At 52.7% G+C, this 22,238-nt stretch overlaps 1 protein-coding gene across 2 annotated transcripts in view; it reads right to left on the bottom strand.

Moving 5' to 3' along the window:
- Window positions 1–22,238, bottom strand: part of DNMT1 (DNA methyltransferase 1) — a 103,992-nt gene that overhangs the window by 22,144 nt on the left and 59,610 nt on the right. Inside the window, exons 29-31 of one of the 2 annotated variants that reach the window (XM_030197082.1) lie at window positions 16,197–16,374; window positions 14,690–14,885; window positions 14,418–14,581 (exon numbers count right to left, since the gene is read on the bottom strand). In XM_030197082.1, the coding sequence (XP_030052942.1) occupies window positions 14,418–14,581; window positions 14,690–14,885; window positions 16,197–16,374 (538 nt within the window). Of the gene's footprint in view, window positions 1–14,417; window positions 14,582–14,689; window positions 14,886–15,288; window positions 15,364–16,151; window positions 16,375–22,238 lie in introns of those variants that run through there. The other variant, XM_030197083.1, reaches the window with a different exon arrangement.

The following is a 22,238-nucleotide window of genomic DNA, read 5'->3' as shown; positions in this document are numbered from 1 at the left end:
TTTTCAGGACATGATGCAAGGGAACAGTGGACGCTTCCTTAGGTGGAGAAGGATAGTCCAGGAGCTCAAACATTTCAGCCCTGGGCTCGTCCTCCACAACCACCGGGAAGGGGATGGCCGTAGACATCTCCCGGACAAAGGAAGCGAAAGACAGACTCTCAGGAGGAGAAAGCTGCCTTTCAGGAGAGGGAGTGGGATCAGAAGGAAGACCCTCAGACTCCTCGTCAGAGAAATATCTGGGGTCTTCTCCGTCCTCCCACGAGGCCTCACCCTCGGTGTCAGACACAAGTTCACGGACCTGTGTCTGCAACCTCGCCCGGCTCGACTCCGTGGAGCCACGTCCACGATGGGGGCGTCGAGAGGTAGACTCCCTCGCCCGCATCGGCGAAGCTCCCTCCGCCGACGTAGTCGGGGAGCCTTCCTGGGAGGTGGCCGCGGTCGGCACCGCACGCGGTACCGACGTCGGGGACCTCAACCTGGGCGATGGACCAGCCGGCGCCACGCTCGACGGTACCGGAGGCGCAAGCACCGCCGGTACCGGAGGGGTAGGGCGCAACAGCTCTCCCAGAATCTCTGGGAGAATGGCCCGGAGGCTCTCGTTCAGAGTGGCTGCAGAAAAAGGCTGAGAGGTCGATGCAGGCGTCGACGTCAGAACCTGTTCCGGGCGAGGAGGCTGTTCCGGGCTGTCCAGAGTGGAGTCCATCGACACCTCCTGAACAGAGGGTGAGCGGTCCTCTCGGTGCCGATGCCTGCTGGGTGCCGAATCCCTCGGCGACCCAGAGCTCTCGGTGCCGACACGGGGAGGAGACCGGTGTCGATGCTTCTTCGACTTCTTCCGAAGCATGTCACCGGAGCTCCCCGGCACCGACGAGGAGGACGTAGAATCCATCCGTCGCTTCCTCGGGGCCGAGACCGAAGAGGGTCGATCCCGGGGGGGCTGTACCGCAGGAGCCCTCAGGGTAGGAGGAGACCCACCCGAAGGCTCACCGCCACCAGCAGGGGAATGGACAGCCCTCACCTGCACTCCTGACGATGCACCTCCGTCCGACGACATCAGCAGACGAAGTCTCGGTACCACCGACGTCGATGCAGTCACCCGATGCCTCGGCGCCGATGCAGAGGTCCGATGCCTCGATGCAGTCGATGGAGCGGCAGCCAAGGAAGATGGTCCGGACGCTGACGACGTCGATGCACTCGATGCCTCCGGTGCCGATGTCGACGAAGAGCCCGAGAACAAAACGTTCCACTGGGCTAATCTCGCTACCTGAGTCCGCCTTTGTAACAGGGAACACAGACTGCAGTTCTGAGGGCGGTGCTGGGCCCCTAGACACTGAAGACACGCAGAGTGCCTATCAGTGAGCGAGATTACCCGGGCGCACTGGGTGCACTTCTTGAAGCCGCTGGAAGGCTTCGATGTCATGGGCGGAAAAATCACGCCGGCGAAATCAAAAGCCGAAATGGCGAAAATTGAAGCACCAAAATTTAAAGGGAGAAAAATCTCGACCGAGGCCAAACTAGGCCTACCCCGACAACGGAAGAAAACTTACGGGGCAAAAGCTGTGAAAATTACGGGAAGGGCAGAAAACCCGAAAGGGTCTTCCGGAACACTTCAGGAGCGCTTCCCGAACTTTTTTAAAGAAAAACAAGGAAAAAACACGTCGAAAAGGACGCGCGAGGTCGACTCTCTGGGGCACGAACGGCGTAACACGACAGTACCGAGCGCGGACGAAAGAAGACTGGCCGGCTCGAGCCGGTTTCGGGCGGGAAGACGGCCGCGCATGCGTGGTGCGCATGGGCGCGCGAGGACTAGCAAAGGCCTTTGCTAGTAAACTTTCCGATGGAGGGGGCTGCCGAGGACGTCAACCCATCAGTGAGAACAAGCAGCCTGCTTGTCCTCGGAGAAATATAACACAATAGGGACAGAAACTTTATGTAGTAGGAGACTAAGGTAAAATTATGTATCATACCTGATAATTTTCTTTCCATTAATCATAGCTGATCAATCCATAGACTGGTGGGTTGTGTCCATCTACCAGCAGGTGGAGATAGAGAGCAAAGCTTTTGCCTCCCTATATGTGGTCATGTGCTGCCGGAAACTCCTCAGTATGTCGATATCAAAGCTCCATCCGCAGGACTCAGCACTTAGAGAATTACACCCACAAAGGGACACTCTGCCCAGCTCACCACCGCCGAAACGGGGGAGGGGAATTAACCCAGCTCATCCCCACACAAGTGGGGGAGGGGAATCCGTCCAGCTCATCCCCGCGGAGCGGGTGAGGGACACCACCCCGCCGATGCGGGGGGATCTGGCTTATCCTGCAACCGTAACTGCAGGAGGAGCTGACTGACCCTAACACCGCCGAAGCGGGAGGGGTACAAAGCTGCCCTACAGCCGCATGAAGCGGGAGGGAGCGCCGGCAGAATTTAGGTCTCAATCCAGCCCCGTAAAACGGAGGGGAGAGGAATGCAGCAGCTCACTGTAACACAAAATCGTCTCAACTCTTGAAGAATCCAATTGAAAAAACCTGAACACGAAGTCCTCCTGAACAGGAACTGAAGACTAAATTTGAACCTGAAATGCAACCAGAATATAACCAGTACAGATATCTGGGAGGGGCTATGGATTGATCAGCTATGATTAATGGAAAGAAAATTATCAGGTATGATACATAATTTTACCTTCCATATCATCATGCTGATCAATCCATAGACTGGTGGGATGTACCGAAGCAGTACTCATCCAGGGCGGGACATTGAAATCCCTGACCGCAACACTGAAGCTCCAAACCGGGCCTCCGCCCGAGCAGCCACAGTCAAGCGGTAATGCCTGGAGAAGGTATGGGCTGATGCCCAAGTTGCCGCCTTGCAAATCTCTTCCAAGGAGACGGACCCGGCCTCTGCCATCGAGGCCGCCTGAGCTCTAGTGGAGTGAGCCTTCAGCCGGATAGGCGGCACCTTCCCCGCGGCCACATAAGCCGCTGCAATGGGTTCCTTGACCCATCTTGCCACTGTAGGCTTAGCAGCCTGCAGACCCTTACGAGGACCTGCAAACAGGACAAACAGATGATCCGACTTCCGGAAATCATTGGTCACTTCCAAGTATCTGATGATGACTCGTCTCACATCTAGATATTTGAGAGCAGAGTACTCCTCTGGGTAGTCCTCCCTACGAAAGGATGGGAGACAGAGCTGCTGATTCACATGGAAGCGAGAAACAATCTTGGGCAGGAAGGAAGGCACTGTGCGAATAGACACTCCTGCCTCTGTGAACTGCAGAAAAGGCTCTCGACATGATAGGGCCTGGAGCTCGGAAACTCTTCTGGCTGAAGTGATAGCCACCAAAAAGACTGCTTTCAAAGTCAGGTCTTTCAGAGATGCCCTCGACAAGGGTTCAAAAGGCGGCTTCTGCAAGGCTCTTAGCACCAGGTTGAGATTCCACACAGGCACCACTGAGTGCAGAGGAGGGCACAGGTGATTAACTCCCTTGAGAAAACGTACCACATCTGGCTGCGAAGCCAGGGAAGCACCCTTCAGGCGGCCCCTGAAGCAAGCCAGAGCCGCTACCTGGACTTTAAGGGAACTGAGCGACAGGCCTTTCTCCAGACCTTCTTGCAGGAACGCCAACACTGAAGAGATTGGAGCAGTGAAGGGAGAAAGTGAGCCTGCTTCACACCACGCTGCAAAGGTACGCCAAACCCTGGCGTAAGCAGTAGAAGTAGAGCGCTTCCTCGCTCTCAGCATAGTGGCGATGACCTTGTCTGAGAAGCCCTTCTTCCTCAGACGCTGCCGCTCAATAGCCAGGCCGTAAGACCAAAGGGGGAGGGATCCTCCATCACCACGGGACCCTGATGCAACAGGCCCTGCTCCACAGGCAGCCGCAGAGGGTCGTCCACTGAGAGCCTGATCAAGTCCGCATACCAGGGACGTCTGGGCCAGTCCGGACCTACCAGGATTATCCGGCCCGGATGCTTTGCCACCCGGTCTAGTACCCTGCCCAACATGGGCCAGGGCGGGAACACATAGAGAAGCTCCTGTGTCGGCCACTGTTGGAGAAGAGCATCTACTCCCAGAGATCGAGGGTCCCGTCCTCTGCTGAAAAAGCGCGGTACTTGGCAATTGGCCGATGACGCCATCAGATCTAGGCTCGGCTGGCCCCAGCGCTTCGTGATGTCCAAGAACGCCTGAGCCGATAACTGCCACTCTCCGGGATCCAAGGTATGGCGACTGAGAAAGTCCGCCTTGACATTCATGACTCCGGCAATGTGGGCCGCTGACAGCTGTTCCAGGTTCGCTTCTGCCCACTGGCATAGATTCATGGCCTCCTTGGCTAGAGGGGCGCTCTTGGTACCTCCCTGGCGGTTGACATAGGCCACAGCCGTGGCATTGTCTGACAGGACCCGTACTGGCTTCAACGCCAGTACCGGGAGGAACTCCAAAAGCGCCAACCGAATGGCTCTGAGTTCCAGGAGGTTGATAGACCACTTTGCCTCTGCAGGAGACCAGAGCCCCTGCGCTGTCCTTCCCAAGCAGTGGGCTCCCCAGCCCGTCAAAGAGGCGTCCGTCGTGACGACAATCCACTCCGGGGTCACAAGAGGCATTCCTGCAGACAACTTGTCTGTCTTCAGCCACCAGCTCAGCGCCTTGCGCACTTCTGGGTCCAAGGGAAGGCGCACAGCATAATCCTCCGACACTAGAGTCCAGCGCTGCAGCAGAGTGTGTTGTAGTGGTCTCATATGAGCCCTGGCCCAGGGCACTACTTCCATCGTGGCCGTCATAGAGCCCAACAGCTGCGCATAGTCCCAAGCCCGAAGAGGAGAGGCTACTAGGAACTGGTCCACCTGAGTCTGAAGCTTGACAATCCGATTGTCTGGCAGGAACACTCTGCCCACTTGGGTGTCGAAACAAACTCCCAGATACTCCAGGGACTGAGTCGGGTGCAGCTAGCTTTTCTCCCAGTTGATGATCCACCCCAGGGAGCTCAAAAGAGCAATCACCCGGTCCACAGCTTTGCCGCACTCTGCATAAGAGGGGGCTCGGATCAACCAGTCGTCCAGATAAGGATGGACTTGTACTCCTTCCTTTCGCAGGAAGGCCGCGATGACCACCATTACTTTGGAGAAGGTCCGCGGAGCAGTAGCCAACCCGAACGGGAGGGCTCTGAACTGGAAGTGTCGGCCCAGGACTGCAAAATGTAGAAAGCGTTGATGAGGAGGCCAGATGGGAATATGCAAATACGCTTCCTTGATGTCCAAGGATGCCAGGAACTCCCCTGCCTTCACTGCCGCTATAACAGAGCGGAGAGTCTCCATGCGAAAGTGCCGAACTTTCAAGGCCCGATTGACCCCTTTACGGTCGAGGATAGGCCGTACAGAATCTCCTTTCTTTGGTACCACAAAGTAAATGGAGTAACGTCCCTTGCCAAGCTGATCTTCTGGCACCGGAACGACCGCACCCAGGTGGATCAGATTGTCCAAAGTCTGCTGCACTGCCACAGCTTTGACCGGAGACTTTCAGGGAGAGAGTACAAACCCGTCTGTTAAGGGTCGGCAGAACTCTAGCTTGTAGCTGTCTCTGTTGACTTCCAGCACCCAAGCGTCTGAAGTTACCCTGGTCCACTCGCCCAGAAACGAGGACAGGCATCCTCCAATCTGCACTGGGCCATGGACCAGGGCCCCGTCATTGGGTACGAGACCCTGGGGGAGGACCGGAGGGCGTACCTCCGGGACGGCGGTCTCTGCGAAAGGAATGCTGCTTGGGGGAGAAGTTCCTTTTGAAGGAAGAGGGGGCAGAGGAGCCCGACTTGCCTGGGCGGTACCGACGGGCTTCCTGAAACCGTCCTCTGGAGGTACCGGGGCGAGCACTGGCCCGAGCCCTGACCTCTGGTAACCTCTTGCCCTTAGACGTGCCGAGATCGGTCACAATTCTGTCCAGCTCGACCCCAAAGAGCAGCTTGTCTTTAAAAGGCAACTTAGCCAGGCGGGACTTAGAGGCGTGGTCAGCAGACCAATGATTCAGCCAAAGCCACCACCGCGCAGAGACTGTCTGAGCCATACCTTTAGCCAAGGCTCTCAAGACATCATACAGCAAGTCTGCCAAATAAGCCAAGCCCAATTCCAGGGCCGGCCAATCAGCCCTCAAGGAAGGATCCGAGGGGGAAGCCCGCTGCACAATCGTCAGGCACGCCCTGGCCACATAGGAGCCGCAAACTGAGGCCTGCAAACTTAAAGCAGCCACCTCGAAGGACGACCTTAAGGCCGCCTCCAATCTTCTGTCTTGGGCGTCCTTTAGGGCCGTGCCACCTTCCACCGGCAACGCCGTTTTCTTAGTCACCGCAGTGATTAAAGAATCCACGGTAGGCCACAGAAAGGCCTCCCGTTCACTTTCAGGCAGAGGATAGAGGCGGGACATAGCCCTAGCCACTTTCAGGCTCGCTTCCGGGACATCCCATTGAGCTGAAATCAAGGTGTGCATGGCATCATGCACGTGGAAGGTTCTAGGCGGGCACTTCGTCCCCAGCATAATGGCGGAGCCAACAGGGGCTGAGGGAGAGACGTCCTCCGGAGAGGAAATCTTCAAAATGCTCATGGCCTGCACTAACAGGTTGGGCAAGTCCTCTGAGCGAAAAATCCACGCTGCAGAGGGGTCATCCGCTCCATCCGAGCGGGAATCCGTCTCCTCCAAGGAATCCCCAAAGGACAGTTGGGAGAACCCAAATACGCTGCCCTCATCTACATCAGAGGAGACAGAGTCCTCTAAGGCCTGGAAATCCACCCGAGGGCGTTTACTTCCAGGGGCCTCAACCCCTTTATCGGACAAGGGAGCCGGGGCAGCGTTTTGCATAAGGAAGGCCTGATGCAGCAGCAAAATGAACTCGGGGGAGAAACCCCCCAGACTGTGCACTTCCGCAGCCTGGGCCACAAGCCCTAGACGCACCCTCAACCGGCGCTCGCAAGAGCGGGGGAGAAACATGCTGCGCATCCAAAATGGCGTCCGGCGCGACACTCCGCGAAGGAGCCACGCGGGAAGAACGGCTCTTAACTTTGGCCGCTTTTTTGCCGTCGCCCAAATCAAGGGCGGCCATAGAATTAACGTCTCCCACCTCAAGGGCAGCCCAAGAAGAAGCCGTCCGAGCAGAGTGGCCGGCCAAGATGGTGGAAGCGATCAGCGGGGGATGGGCATTTATGGCGGGAAAAACCGCCGCACCGGAGGAAGAACCGGGACACTGACCGGCCTCCAAACTGACACCCAACAAGGGCGAATCAGACTTTAAGACCCCGCTAGAAGCACACACGCGGTCCAGGGAGCGATTCTTTGCGCCCTCGCCCTCCAACGCCATAGGCCACGTGGAGACCGATCGGGGAACCCCCTGCCCGCTACAAAAAGGTAAAAATTACCTGCTTCTCGCTCCGAGCTGTAACGAACTGGTGTCCCAGTGAGTAGCTGCAATAAACGTTGAAATAAACGTTGAAATAAACGCCCTTAAGGACGTCCAAAAATTATTTTTTTTTTCAACGGAGCCAGCGGGAGGGGGGAGAAAAGGAGGGACCTGGCACCACCAGGTTTGCACTTGCTCAAGAAGAGCCCTCAACCCCAGGTACTCAACAAAACCTAAAAATTAGGCTTGGAGACCTAGCCAAAGCTGCTGCTGTGTGTGACCACCACCTGCTGAGATAGAGAACATACAGAGGAGTTTCCGGCAGCACATGACCACATATAGGGAGGCAAAAGCTTTGCTCTCTATCTCCACCTGCTGGTAGATGGACACAACCCACCAGTCTATGGATTGATCAGCATGATGATATGGAAGGAAGGATTAAAGCTCCTTAAGTTCACTGTAGCTGGGAATTGATGAGGGTGTATGTTTAATGTTATACATAGAATAAAGGTGCGGGGTGGGAATGCACGGTTTAAAAAAGAAAGTTGAAGGAATGTAATAGCTTGCCCATACTATGTACTTCTTATTTGAGTCTGTATGTAATTCTACTGTGGGTGTGTCTTCTGTATTGACCTCAATAAAAATTGGTGAATATAAAGGGGGTTTGGGAAGGTGGAGGGAGGGCAGGGAAAGCGAATGCTACATACCTGTAGAAGGTATTCTCCGAGGACAGCAGGCTGATTGTTCTCACTGATGGGTGACGTCCACGGCAGCCCCTCCAATCGGAACACTTTACTAGCAAAGGCCTTTGCTAGTCCTCGTGCGCCAATGCGCACCGCGCATGCGCGGCCGTCTTCCCGCCCGAACCGGCTCATGTTTGTCAGTCCCATATGTAGCAAGACAAAGACAAGGGAAGACACAACTCCAAAGGAGAGGCGGGCGGGTTTGTGAGAACAATCAGCCTGCTGTCCTCGGAGAATACCTTCTTATGTAGCATTCGCTTTCTCCGAGGACAAGCAGGCTGCTTGTTCTCACTGATGGGGTATCCCTAGCCCCCAGGCTCACTCAAAACAACAAACATGGTCAATTGGGCCTCGCAACGGCGAGGACATAACTGAGATTGACCTAACAATTTATCCAACTAACAGAGTGTAGCCTGGAACAGAATAAACCTGGGCCTAGGGGGGTGGAGTTGGATTCTAAACCCCGAACAGATTCTGAAGCACTGACTGCCCGAACCGACTGTCGCGTCGGGTATCCTGCTGCAGGCAGTAATGAGATGTGAATGTGTGGACAGATGACCACGTCGCAGCTTTGCAAATCTTTTCAATAGTGGCTGACTTCAAGTGGGCTACCGACGCTGCCATGGCTCTAACATTATGAGCCGTGACACGACCCTCAAGAGCCAGCCCAGCCTGGGAGTAAGTGAAGGAAATGCAATCTGCTAGCCAATTGGATATGGTGCGTTTCCCCACAGCCACTCCCCTCCTGTTGGGATCAAAAGAAAAACAATTGGGCGGACTGTCTGTTGGGCTGTGTCCGCTCCAGATAGAAGGCCAATGCTCTCTTGCAGTCCAATGTGTGCAGCTGACGTTCAGCAGGGCAGGAATGAGGACGGGGAAAGAATGTTGGCAAGACAACTGACTGGTTCAGATGGAACTCCGACACAACCTTTGGCAAGAACTTAGGGTGAGTGCGGAGGACTACTATGTTATGATGAAATTTGGTGTAAGGAGCCTGGGCTACCAGGGCCTGAAGCTCACTGACTCTACGAGCTGAAGTAACTGCCACCAAGAAAATGACCTTCCAGGTCAAGTACTTCAGATGGCAGGAGTTCAGTGGCTCAAAAGGAGGTTTCATCAGCTGGGTGAGAACGACATTGAGATCCCATGACACGGTAGGAGGCTTGACGGGGGGCTTTGACAAAAGCAAACCTCTCATGAAGCGAACAACTAAAGGTTGTCCCGAGATCGGCTTACCTTCCACACGGTAATGGTATGCACTAATTGCGCTAAGGTGAACCCTTACAGAGTTGGTCTTGAGACCAGACTCAGACAAGTGCAGAAGGTATTCAAGCAGGGTCTGTGTAGGACAAGAGCGAGGATCTAGGGCCTTGCTGTCACACCAGACGGCAAACCTCCTCCATAGAAAGAAGTAACTCCTCTTAGTGGAATCTTTCCTGGACGCAAGCAAGATGCGGGAGACACCCTCTGACAGACCCAAAGAGGCAAAGTCTACGCTCTCAACATCCAGGCCGTGAGAGCCAGAGACTGGAGGTTGGGATGCAGAAGCGCCCCTTCGTCCTGTGTGATGAGGGTCGGAAAACACTCCAATCTCCATGGTTCTTCGGAGGACAACTCCAGAAGAAGAGGGAACCAGATCTGACGCAGCCAAAAAGGAACAATCAGAATCATGGTGCCTCGGTCTTGCTTGAGTTTCAACAAAGTCTTCCCCACCAGAGGTATGGGAGGATAAGCATACAGCAGACCCTCCCCCCAGTCCAGGAGGAAGGCATCCGATGCCAGTCTGCCGTGGGCCTGAAGCCTGGAACAGAACTGAGGGACTTTGTGGTTGGCTCAAGATGCGAAGAGATCTACCAAGGGGGTGCCCCACAACTGGAAGATCTGTCGCACTACACGGGAATTGAGCGACCACTCGTGAGGTTGCATAATCCTGCTCAACCTGTCGGCCAGACTGTTGTTTACGCCTGCCAGATATGTGGCTTGGAGCACCATGCCGTGACGGCGAGCCCAGAGCCACATGCTGACGGCTTCCTGACACAGGGGGCGAGATCCGGTGCCCCCCTGCTTGTTGATGTAATACATGGTAACCTGGTTGTCTGTCTGAATTTGGATAATTTGGTGGGACAGCCTATCTCTGAAAGCCTTCAGAGCGTTCCAGACCGCTCGTAACTCCAGGAGGTTGATCTGCAGATCGCGTTCCTGGAGGGACCAGCTTCCCTGGGTGTGAAGCCCATCGACATGAGCTCCCCACCCCAGGAGAGACGCATCCGTGGTCAGCACTTTTTGTGGCTGAGGAATTTGGAAAGGATGCCCCAAATTGGACCAAATCCTCCACCAATACAGGGATTTGAGAGAACTCGTGGACAGGTGGATCACGTCTTCTAGATCCCCAGCAGCCTGAAACCACTGGGAAGCTAGGGTCCATTGAGCAGATCTCATGTGAAGGCGGGCCATGGGAGTCACATGAACTGTGGAGGCCATGTGGCCCAGCAATCTCAACATCTGCCGAGCTGTGATCTGTTGGGACGCTCGCACCCGCGAGACGAGGGACAACAAATTGTTGGCTCTCGCCTCTGGGAGATAGGCACGAGCCGTCCGAGAATCCAGCAGAGTTCCTATAAATTCGAGTCTCTGCAATGGGAGAAGATGGGACTTTGGGTAATTTATCACAAACCCCAGTAGCTCCAGGAGGCGAATAGTCATCTGCATGGACTGTAGAGCTCCTGCCTCGGATGTGTTCTTCACCAGCCAATCGTCGAGCTATGGGAACACGTGCACCCCCAGCCTGCGAAGTGCTGCTGCTACTACAGCCAAGCACTTCGTGAACACTCTGGGCGCAGAGGCGAGCCCAAAGGGTAGCACACAGTACTGGAAGTGACGTGTGCCCAGCTGAAATCGCAGATACTGTCTGTGAGCTGGCAGTATCGGGATGTGCGTGTAGGCGTCCTTCAAGTCCAGAGAGCATAGCCAATCGTTTTCCTGAATCATGGGGAGAAGGGTGCCCAGGGAAAGCATCCTGAACTTTTCCTTGACCAGATATTTGTTTAGGGCCCTTAGATCTAGGATGGGACGCATCCCCCCTGTTTTCTTTTCCACAAGGAAGTACCTGGAATAGAATCCCAGCCCTTACTGCCCAGATGGCACGGGCTCGACTGCATTGGCGCTGAGAAGGGTGGAGAGTTCCTCTGCAAGTACCTGCTTGTGTTGGAAGCTGTAAGACTGAGCTCCCGGTGGACAATTTGGAGGTTTGGAAGCCAAATTGAGGGTGTATCCTTGCCGGACTATTTGCAGAACCCACTGATCGGAGGTTATGAGAGGCCAGCTTTGGTGAAAAACTTTCAACCTCCCTCTGACCGGTAGGTCGCCCGGCACTGACACTTGGATGTCGGCTATGCTCTGCTGGAGCCAGTCAAAAGCTCGTCCCTTGCTTTTGCTGAGGAGCCGAGGGGCCTTGCTGAGGCGCACGCTGCTGACGAGAACGAGCACGCTGGGGCTTAGCCTGGGCCGCAGGCTGTCGAGGAGGAGGATTGTACCTACGCTTACCAGAAGAGTAGGAAACAGTCTTCCTTCCCCCAAAAAAACGTCTACCTGTAGAGGTAGAAGCTGAAGGCTGCCGGCGGGAGAACTTGTCGAAAGCGGTATCCCGCTGGTGGAGCTGCTCTACCACCTGTTCGACCTTCTCTCCAAAAATATTATCCGCACGGCAAGGCGAGTCCGCAATCCGCTGCTGGATCCTATTTTCCAGGTCGGAGGCACGCAGCCATGAGAGCCTGCGCATCACCACACCTTGAGCAGCGGCCCTGGACGCAACATCAAAGGTGTCATACACCCCTCTGGCCAGGAATTTTCTGCACGCCTTCAGCTGCCTGACCACCTCCTGAAAAGGCTTGGCTTGCTCAGGGGGGAGCATGTCCACCAAGCCCGCCAACTGCCGCACATTGTTCCGCATGTGTATGCTCGTGTAGAGCTGGTAAGACTGGATTTTGGCCACGAACATAGAAGAATGGTAGGCCTTCCTCCCAAAGGAGTCTAAGGTTCTAGAGTCCTTGCCCGGGGGCGCCGAAGCATGCTCTCTAGAACTCTTAGCCTTCTTTAGGGCCAAATCCACAACTCCAGAGTCATGAGGCAACTGAGTGCGCATCAGCTCTGGGTCCCCATGGATCCGGTACTGGGACTCGATCTTCTTGGGAATGTGGGGATTACTTAGTGGCTTGGTCCAGTTCACCAGCAATGTCTTTTTTAGGACATGATGCATGGGTACTGTGGACGCTTCCTTAGGTGGAGAAGGATAGTCCAGGAGCTCAAACATTTCAGCCCTGTGCTCGTCCTCCACAACCACCGGGAAGGGGATGGCCGTAGACATCTCCCGGACAAAGGCCGCAAAAGACAGACTCTCGGGAGGAGAAAGCTGCTTTTCAGGGGAGGGAGTGGGATCCGAAGGAAGGCCATCAGACTCCTCGTCAGAGAAATATCTGATGTCCTCCTCCTCCTCCTCCTCCCACGAGGCCTCACCATCGGTATCAGACAAGTTCACGGACCTGTGTCTGAAGCTGTGCCCGGCTCGACTCCGTGGAACCACGGCCACGGTGTGAGCATCGAGAGGTAGACTCCCTCGCCCGCACCGGCGAAGCTCCCTCCGCCGACGGGGAGCCTTCCTGGGAGGCGACCGCAGTCGGTACCGCAAGCGGCACCGATGTCGGAGACCTCACCCCGGGCAAGGGGCCAGCCGGCGCCTCACTCAATGGTACCGGTGGCGCAAGCACCCCCGGTACCGGAGGGAAAGGGCGCAACAGCTCTCCCAGGATCTCTGGGAGAACGGCCGGAGACTCTCGTGCAGAGCGGCTGTGGAGAAAGACATGGAAGCCGATGCAGGTGTCGATGTCAGAGTCTGTTCCGGGCGTGGAAGCTGTTCCGGGCTGTCCAAGGTGGAGCGCATCAACACCTCCTGAACAGAGGGTGAGCGGTCCTCCCGGTGCCAATGCCTACTGGGTGCTGACTCCCTCGGCGACCCAGAGCTCTCGGTACCGACACGGGAAGGGGACCGGTGTCGATGCTTCTTTGACTTTTTCAAACGAAGCATGTCACCGGAGCTTCCCGGTACCGACGAGGAGGACGTAGAATCCAGCCGTCGCTTCCTCGGGGCCGAGGCCGAAGAAGGTCGGTCTCGGGGGGGCTGTACCGCAGGAGCCCTCAGGGTAGGGGGAGACCCACCCGAAGGCTCACCGCCACCAGCAGGGGAATGGACAGCCCTCACCTGCACTCCAGTCGAAGCACCACCGTCCAACGACATCAGCACTAGTGGAGGACCCGGTACCACTGACGCCGACGCAGCCTTCCGATGTCTCGGCCCCGACGCAGAGGGTCGATGCCTCGATGCACTCGCGGCAGAGGACAGAGGTCTTGACACCGTCGACGTCGACGCACTCGATACTCCTGCTGCCGATGCCGACGAACAGCCCGAGAACAAAATGTTCCACTGGGCCAATCTCGCTACCTGAGTCCTTTTCTGTAAAAGGGTGCAAAGACTACAGGCCTGCGGGTGGTGCCCAGCCCCCAGACACTGAAGACACAACGCGTGCCTGTCAGTGAGCGAGATTACCCGGGCGCACTGGGTGCACTTCTTGAAGCCGCTGGGAGACTTCGATGACATGGGCGGAAAAATCACGCCGGCGAAATCAAAACTCGTAATTGCGGTAAGGCACCAAAAAGAGGGGGAGAAAAAATTCGACCCGAGGCCTCAAAAGGGCCTACCCCGAAAACGAAAGAAAACTTAACGGGGCAAAAACTGCAAATAAAGGAAGGGGAAAAAGACCGAACAGGCCTTCTTCCGAAATCCTTTTTTTTTTAATTTTTTTTTTTATTAGCGAAAAGTCAAAAAAGACGTGCGAGGTCAACTTAAGGGGCGCGAACGGCGTAAACACGACCGTACCGAGCGCGGACAAAAGAAGACTGACGAACACGAGCCGGTTCGGGCGGGAAGACGGCCGCGCATGCGCGGTGCGCATCGGTGCGCGAGGACTAGCAAAGGCCTTTGCTAGTAAAGTGTTCCAATTGGAGGGGCTGCCGTGGACGTCACCCATCAGTGACAACAAGCAGCCTGCTTGTCCTCGGAGAATGATGAAAATTTGATGACAGACTATCTTTTTGACCTTTTTGTATAAGATCTGATAATTTGACTTTTGTGTATATCAAGATTTACAGCTATATATGTTTTATTTAAGGTCATCAATAAAAATGTTGAAAATTAAAAAAAAGGAAACTTTGCCTGAATTTCAGGAGGAACACCCTGGGTGCCCTACCTGTTTGCCCATAGGCTCTGGATTGGTGACGGTGGTACTGAAGAAGCCTGCCCACTCTAGTCTCCCATACAAGCCTGCCCAGTGGTTGTGTCTGTTACCGGTGTGGGGCAGGCACCAGGGGATAAGGGTATTGAACTGTCTGTCTGCTGGATCACATGGTTTACCTGCAAAGAATTAAGAAGAGGCAAGGGAGGGTCAAAGGCAGACATGTAAAGCTGCAGTACACGGTTGACAGAAGAGCACAGAACTGCTCCTACTTAGCCAAAGCCTACCTTCTGCACAGGAGCAGACGCCTCTGAGCGCACCGGTGCTACTGCGCCCATTCTTCTTCTCGTGGTGTGTATACCTTAGTTTCCTGGTGGTTGTGCCATCTGAGAGCCGCACCTCTATGTTTGGCAAGTCGCGCCAGTCTGAGCCAGGAGCCAGAGGAACATACCTCATGCGAGCAGCTACCAGCGCACTCATATCCTACAGCAAATGAAACCGGAAACTGTGGCAGAAGGTTCAGTGATATGCCCAGTGGGCTGCAGCTACTACCAAAGGGTGGCTACACAATATGAACAGCAGAATTCCCCAGTATGGCTCCTCTGTTCTATGATCTCAGACTTGTCCTTCCTGGCCCTAAACACGCTCACCACGACTCCACCAGGACCACTGCATTTTTATTTTCTCTCGTATCTGGCATTTGCTTCCTATTCATCTTCAGAGCGATCCCTCTTTAAAAATCCTTCAAAGTTAACTAAAAAAACCCTTTTTTTCAACAAGCTTTTGAAGATAATGAGTGATGGACCGGCCAGTATAAGTTTTCCGTCTATAATACTCTTCAGACCTTACCTTCCCCTTCTTAAGTATGAATGAATAACTTTCCTACCATTTTATGGCGTTATTATTTGTGATCTACATAAATCACTCTGCTCTGCCTTGGCAGGGTGGTATAACAAGTCTCCTCGGCTCGTAACTTTGGAGTCATCTTTGATTCCTCTCTCTTCTTCTCTGCGCATATTCAACAGATCGCCAAAACCTGTCGTTTCTTTATCTACAACATTAGCAAAATTCGCCCCTTCCTTTCTGAATACGCTACCAGAACTCTTATCCAAACACTTGTCACCTCTCGCTTGGATTATTGAAATTTGCTTCTCACTGGTCTTCCACTCAGCCATCTCTCTCCTCTCCAGTCTGTCCAAAATTCTGCAGCACGATGTATTTTCCGCCAAAATCGTTATGCCCACACTAGCCCACTCCTCAAGTCAATTCACTGGCTCCCTGTCCGCTTCCGCATACAGTTCAAACTTCTCTTACTGACCTTTAAATGCATCCATTCTGCAGCCCCTCATTACCTCTCCACTCTCATCTCTCCCTACATTCCTCCCCGTGAACTCCGCTCACTGGACAAATCTCTCGTCGTCCCCCTTCTCCTCCACTGCTAACTCCAGACTTCGTTCCTTTTCCCTCGCGGCACCTTATGCCTGGAATAGACTTCCTGAGCCTGTATGTCTAGCTCCATCTCTACCTGTTTTCAAATCTATGCTGAAAACCCACCTTTTCACCACTGCTTTTAGCTCCTAGCCACTACTCAATTGCCCTCCACTTGTTCCTTTCTCACCCAGTACTTCCCTCACCCTTGTCTTGTCTGTATTTTTTAGATTGTAAGCTCTACTGAGCAGGGACTGTGTGTGCCAGGTGTTCAGCGCTGCGTGCGTCTGGTAGCGCTATACAAATGCTAATAATAATAACAAACAAACAAGGGCAAGGAGCAGCTTCTAACAGACTTTGGATTACCTTGCAGATGTGGTCCCTAAGAATGGGCTGGTACTGAGAACCTCTGATTTGCCTCTGGAACCAGGACTGAGGTTCCCCATTGTAGGAAATTTCGAGGGCAGAAGCCCCATTCCTAATCTCCGGCAGGTCTGACATGGTGTCACGTACTGTGATGGTTCGGAACAGACTGGAGTTTAGTCTGCAATAAAATCAAAAGTAAAAGAAATCAGCTGGACCACTAGATGACCAAGGGGTTAAAGGGGCAGAGTAAAGAGATTAAATTAATTTTTTACTTCAGTTTTCAGAGGAAGATGAGGAAAAGATAACATTGAATACCATTTCTGGCACTGGTGAGTCAGAGAAACTGAAATCTCAGTAAACCTGGAAGATGTAATGAGGCAATATGACAAACTGAAGAGTAGCAAATCGCTTCAACTGGATGGTATTCATCCCAGAGTACTTATTAAACTGAAAAATAAACTTAAAGAGCTATTGTTAGTTATGTCCTATTATGGATTAAAAACTGGTTAAAAGACAGAAAACAGTAGGGTTAAATGGTCAGTATTCTCAATGGAGATGGGTAGATAGGATTCCCCAAGGGTCTGTGCTGGAACCACTGCTTTTTACCATACTTTGATCTAGAGATGGATGGGAATAATTAGTGAAGTGATTACATTTGCTGACACAAAGTTATTAAATCGCAAGAGGATTGGGCATCCAAATGGCAGATGGTGTTTAATGTGAGCAAGTACAAAGTGATGTATGTGGGCATGAGGAAACCAAACTATAGCTATGACATGCAAGGTTCCATTAGGAGTCACCACCCAGTAAAAGGATATGCAAAAGAGCATAGTCATTCTCTTTTTTTTTTTGTTTTCCATTCCTAACATACTGCTTGCAAACTAAGCAGAGGGTTTTAATGTATCATCAACAATGTTATAATGCCTTTGTATCACTCCATGGTGCAACCGCACCTCAAATACTGTGTGCAATTCTGGTCACCGCATATCAAAGATATAGTGGAATTAGAAAAGGTACAGAGAAGAGCAGCGAAAATAATGAAGGGGATGGGGCGATGTCCCTATGAGGAAAGGCTAAAACAGCTTGGGCTCTTCAGCTTGGAGAAGAGACAGCTGAGGGGAGATACGACAGAAATCTATAAGATACTGAGTAGAGTGGAACGGGTAGAGGTAAATCACTTGTTTACTCTTTCCAAAAATACTAGGACTAGGGGGCACACAATGAAGCTAAGTAGTAGTAAATTTAAAACAAACTAGAGAACATATTTCTTCATTCAATACATACTTAAACGCAAATTCATTAGCAGGGTTTAAAAAAAAAGTTTGGATAATTTCCTAAAAGAAAAGCACATAAGCAATGATTTATTACCTACCATCTGCTGGAGATTGAGAACATAGTGGTCTGGACTGGTTTGGAAAGCCAAAGAGGAAAGTAACACTTGGTTTTGAAGAGGGAAAATACCAAATGTTAACCAGTTTTAAAAATGTTAAGGGGGGGGGGGGGCATAGAAAGTAGAAGACTGCAAGGTTTGTTTTACCTTGGTAACCCCTGTTCTACAGGTAAAGTGCAAGGCTCAGTATTAACAATTTTAATTTAAAAATATTTATAACCTGAACATCTAGAAATTCTCGGCAGTTACATAATTTTTTTCTTAGACATTGTTTGCAAGACTTAACACTGGTTAACTGGTCAAAGTAAGCTGAAAATCACTGGGGTGGGGAAGGGTTGCAGAGTCGTCGTCATCATCTCTGATCATGAGAAACCAAAATCATGCACCTGGATTTTCCTCAGCAACCCTCCAGACCGGTCAAGACGCTTGGGTTATGCACTCCTACCAGCAGAGGGAGACTGAGAACACAAAAAAATGTAACAATGTATAAGCCACCTGCCAACCCCCAAGCAGCCAGTAAATCTCAGTCTCCAGCAGAGGGTAGACGTGCAGCCTGAGCAATCAGTCTGGTCTGGTAGGCCTGGGATTTTTTTTAGGCCTTTTGTTGGTTAGCACCCTGTACTTAGAATGTGTGCTTCGAGGAAGTGGGTCCGGTGGGGCTCCGTTTTTCCCCTGGGGTGTCACACCCAGTGATCGGGACCCTCCTCCTGCTGTGCTCTCCTGAGCAGTCAGCCCTGTGCCTCAGCTCCTGTGTGACTGCAGGAACCTTGAGAGCTATAGCCCTTGTCAGCTTTTAGCAACCAGGCTGGGAGGTAAGAAGCCAGTTGAAAAAAAAAAAAAAAAGAAAAGCTCTGATTGTTTGTTTTGGGGCTGACAGGGAGAGCTGCAGTGCGTTTGTGAGACAGAGTGAGTCTGGGCGCTGCTGCCTGTTGGGTTGCTTACCTCCTTTCTTCCCTGAGGGATGTCGGCGGGGAAACCGTCCCATTGCCGGTTCTGTGCGCGCTGAGGTGTGGACGCACCGGGAAAACAATGCAGGCTCTTTAGGGAGCCGAAACCGCCTCTTTCTTCGCCTCCGGTATTGTCCGCAGAGGTTTCCGGGGTCGGCTCGGGCTCTGTTGATACGTCCTTGCTCCCGGGTGCTGTAGCGGCGGTTCCGATTTTGGCGGGAACCACCACCATCTTGGATTCCTCCGGTCCTGTGGTTTTGCCTCAGATATTGCAGGATTTTCAGGAGCAGAATGTAGGCTGGTCTCCTAAGTGATCAGGGGGCATGGGATTCCCACCTGATTTTATTTGGTCGATGTTCCAGGTGTGGAAGTCAGGATCCCAGCAGACAGACCTTCAGAAGGGGGTAGGGTCCCTTAGTTACCAAGCACCCTCATCTGGAATGGTCAGAAGACCCTGAGTTTTTGTCCTTACAGCACTCAGAAGAGGAATGCAGTAATCTTGGTGATAACGTTCTTTTGGACACCTGTCCTGATGAGGCGGGGTCCTTGCCAGTGAGGATCTTCCATAGAGATGAGCTGGCTGAACTGATTGATAAGGTGGTGGTTTCTACACTTAAATTTGATTCTCCTGAGACCACGGTGGCGGAGGTAAAGCAGATAGACCCGTTGGTTAAGGGTATTCGCCGGTCTTCCCGTTCTTTTCCCATGAATAAAGACCTCAGAGATATGGTCATATGCAGGAGTGGTCTTCCCCAGATTCTGCTTGTAGGGTGGCTAGAGCTGTTGCGAGGCTTTATCCTCTTCCACAAGAGAATAGGGACTCCTTAAAGTCTCCTACATATAACGCGGTGGTGACGGCAGTCACTAAAGCCACTGCTATTCCTGTTGATGGGGGGCTGCTCTCAGGGATCCTCAAGATAGGAAGTTGGAATCCTTTATTAGGCGTAGTTTTGATCTGTCCACCTTGTCGCTGCAGGCCTCGGTGTGTGGAGGTTTAGTAGCTCGTGCTTGCTTCCGCTGGGCTGAAAAACCTCTTAGATGATCTGGCGGTGGATAGATCTTCCTGGGTGCAGGAACTAGCCAAGCTGGAGATAGGTTCTTCTTTCTTAGCAGATGCTCTTTATGATTTGCTGCGAGCGTCGGCAAAAAATATGGCAATGGTTGTGGGAGCTCGTCGGGCTCTTTGGCTTCGAGGTTGGGTCGCAGATGCTTCCTTCTAAGTCCAAGTTGTGTTCTCTCCCCTTCAAGGGTTCTATGCGGTTTGGGGAAGAGCTGGATAAGTTGGTACTCAGTCTTGGGTATGCTAAGGTTCTGCGCCTGCCAGAGATGCGTCCCAGAACAGGTGGTCAAGGGCTATTGGGCCCTGGTCGTCTGCGAGACGCCTGAAGGTACAGGCCGGGTAGGGCCAATGGTGCGTCTAGAGGGCAATTTTTTCTGCGTACGCAGCCCTTTCATGGAGGCCGCCGGTGAGGTCGGGATGTATCTTCGGTGGGTTCCGCCTCGGCGCGTGCCTCGCAATGAAGGTGTACGGGTCCAGCTTCTGGTTCATGTGGGTGCTCATCTACGTCAGTTTTACCAGAGGTGGACCCACATCACGTCGGATCAGTGGGTGCTCAAAGTGGTGCGCGACGGGTATGTCCTAGAGTTCGATGGCCCTCTTCCCAATTTTTTTCTGGGATCTCCGTGTACCTCTCGTCTCAAGGCCAGGGCAATTCGCCAAACCCTCCTTCGGTTGATCGATCTGGGAGCTGTGGTTCCCGTACCTACCTCAGAGAGGGGGGCGGGTTGTTACTCGATTTATTTCGTGGTTCCCAAGGAGAAGGGTGCCTTCCGGCCTATTTTAGATCTGAAAAGGATCAACGGGGTGCTGAAGGTTGCGCTCGGTCATCGTAGCAGTTAGGCACGGTGATTCTGGTAGCTCCGAAATGGCCTCGTCAGCCGTGGTACGGAGATCTAGTGCGTCTGGCAGTTCGGGGTCTGCTGTCTCTGGAGGTCGGTGTTGTTAGTGCAAGGCCCCATAGTGATGCCCGATCCGTCTCCGTTCTCGCTTACGGCTTGAGAGGAACAGGTTGCGGAAGAAATGGTTTTCGTCCAGGTAATTGATACTACATGTTGCAGTCCCGTAAATGGTCCACCTCCGTCACTTATGTTTGCATGTGGCGAATTTTTGAAAATTGGTGTCAGAAGCGTTCTTATTCTCCTTGGCGCATTTTGGTTCCGGAAGTGCTAGAATTTTTGCAAGATGGTGTGGATAGAGGTCTTGCTCTTTCCTCTTTGAAGGTACAGGTGGCGGCTTTGGCTTGTTTCCGGGGGAAGGTACAGGGTGTATCCTTGGCCTCGTCTCCAGACGTGGTTCATTTTTTGCGGGGCGTGAAGTTGATTCGTCCGCCGTGGCGTCAGGTGGTTCCTCTGTGGGATTTGAATCTGGTGTTGGAGGTGTTGGTGGGTTCCCCCCCTTTGAGCCGTTGGTTTAGAGTACTTTTAAGGATCTCATTCTGAAGACGGTGTTTTTGGTGGCTATTGCTTCAGCTCGGCGGATTTTGGAGTTGCAGGCTTTGTCTTGTTGTGCTCCTTTTTTGACTTTTTCTAAGGAACAGGTGTCCCTGAAGCCCGTTCCATCCTTTTTACCTAAGGTGGTTTTTCCTCTTTTCATGTGAATCAGGACATTTCTTTGCTGGTTTTGAGCGATAGGTTGGGAGATTAGACTATGCCGTTTAGCTAAATTGGATGTTCGTCGAGCTTTGCGTTCTTACTTGACAAGGACTCAAGTGTTTCGGGCCTCTGATAGGTTGTTTGTGTTGTATGGGGGACCTAAGAAGGGTGCTGCAGCTTCTAAAGCAACAATATCCAGATGGTTGAAAGAGGCAGTTTCTTCAGCATTCTTGTTCAAGGGGCGTGCGGTGCCTTCGGTACTTAAGGTGCATTCTACTCGGGGGGGGGGCTTCCTCCTCGGCTGAAAGTAGTTTGATTCCTCCTCAAGATATTTGCAGAGCGGCTGTCTGGTCCTCTCTGCATTCTTTTGTGAAGCATTATAGGATTGATGTGCACGCTAGAGAGGATGCGAGTTTTGGTGCGGCAGTTCTGACTTCTGGTTTTCAGGCCCTTAGACTATTTACTGCTTTGGTACTCCCCAAGTGTCTTGACCAATCTGGAGGGTTGTTGAGGAAGGTGAAAGGAGAAATTAGACCTTACCTGCTAATTTGCTTTCCTTTAATCCCTCCGGACCGGCCCAATCTCCAACCTGCTGGAAGGCGAGCACAACACATCAGTCCAATCCTGGGCCAGTCCGGAGGGATGCTAAGGAATTAGGCCTTACCTGCTAATTTTCTTTCCTCTAGACCCTCCAGACCTGTCAAGAACCCACCCGGTATGTTTTAGTCTAGTGTGGTCTGCAGATTGGTTTTGGTTTTGTGCCTCAGGGTTGCTATGGCTGATAGGTCTTTACTTCTGGACTTCTCATTTTCTGAAGTTCAGTGGTAGTAGCCTCTGCGTTGTCAGGGGCAGACCGCAGCGCTTTGGCGTTCGGTCAACAGAAGCACATTCGTGTCTGTTTTGAGTTCTAAGTACAGGGTTCTATGTATTCGTTTTATGTGTTTGTTCTTTTCCGCTTTGTTACTGATTTACTGGTTGCTTGTGGGTTGGCAAGTGGCTTATACATTGTTACAGTTTTAGTGTTCTCAGTCTCCCTCTGCTGGTAGGAGTACA

The sequence above is a fragment of the Microcaecilia unicolor genome, chromosome 3 (genome assembly GCF_901765095.1).
Source record: "Microcaecilia unicolor chromosome 3, aMicUni1.1, whole genome shotgun sequence".
In the NCBI taxonomy this organism is placed as follows: domain Eukaryota; kingdom Metazoa; phylum Chordata; class Amphibia; order Gymnophiona; family Siphonopidae; genus Microcaecilia; species Microcaecilia unicolor.
The sequence above is the reverse complement of the archived record's forward strand: the minus strand, read 5'-3'. Positions and strand labels throughout refer to the sequence as shown.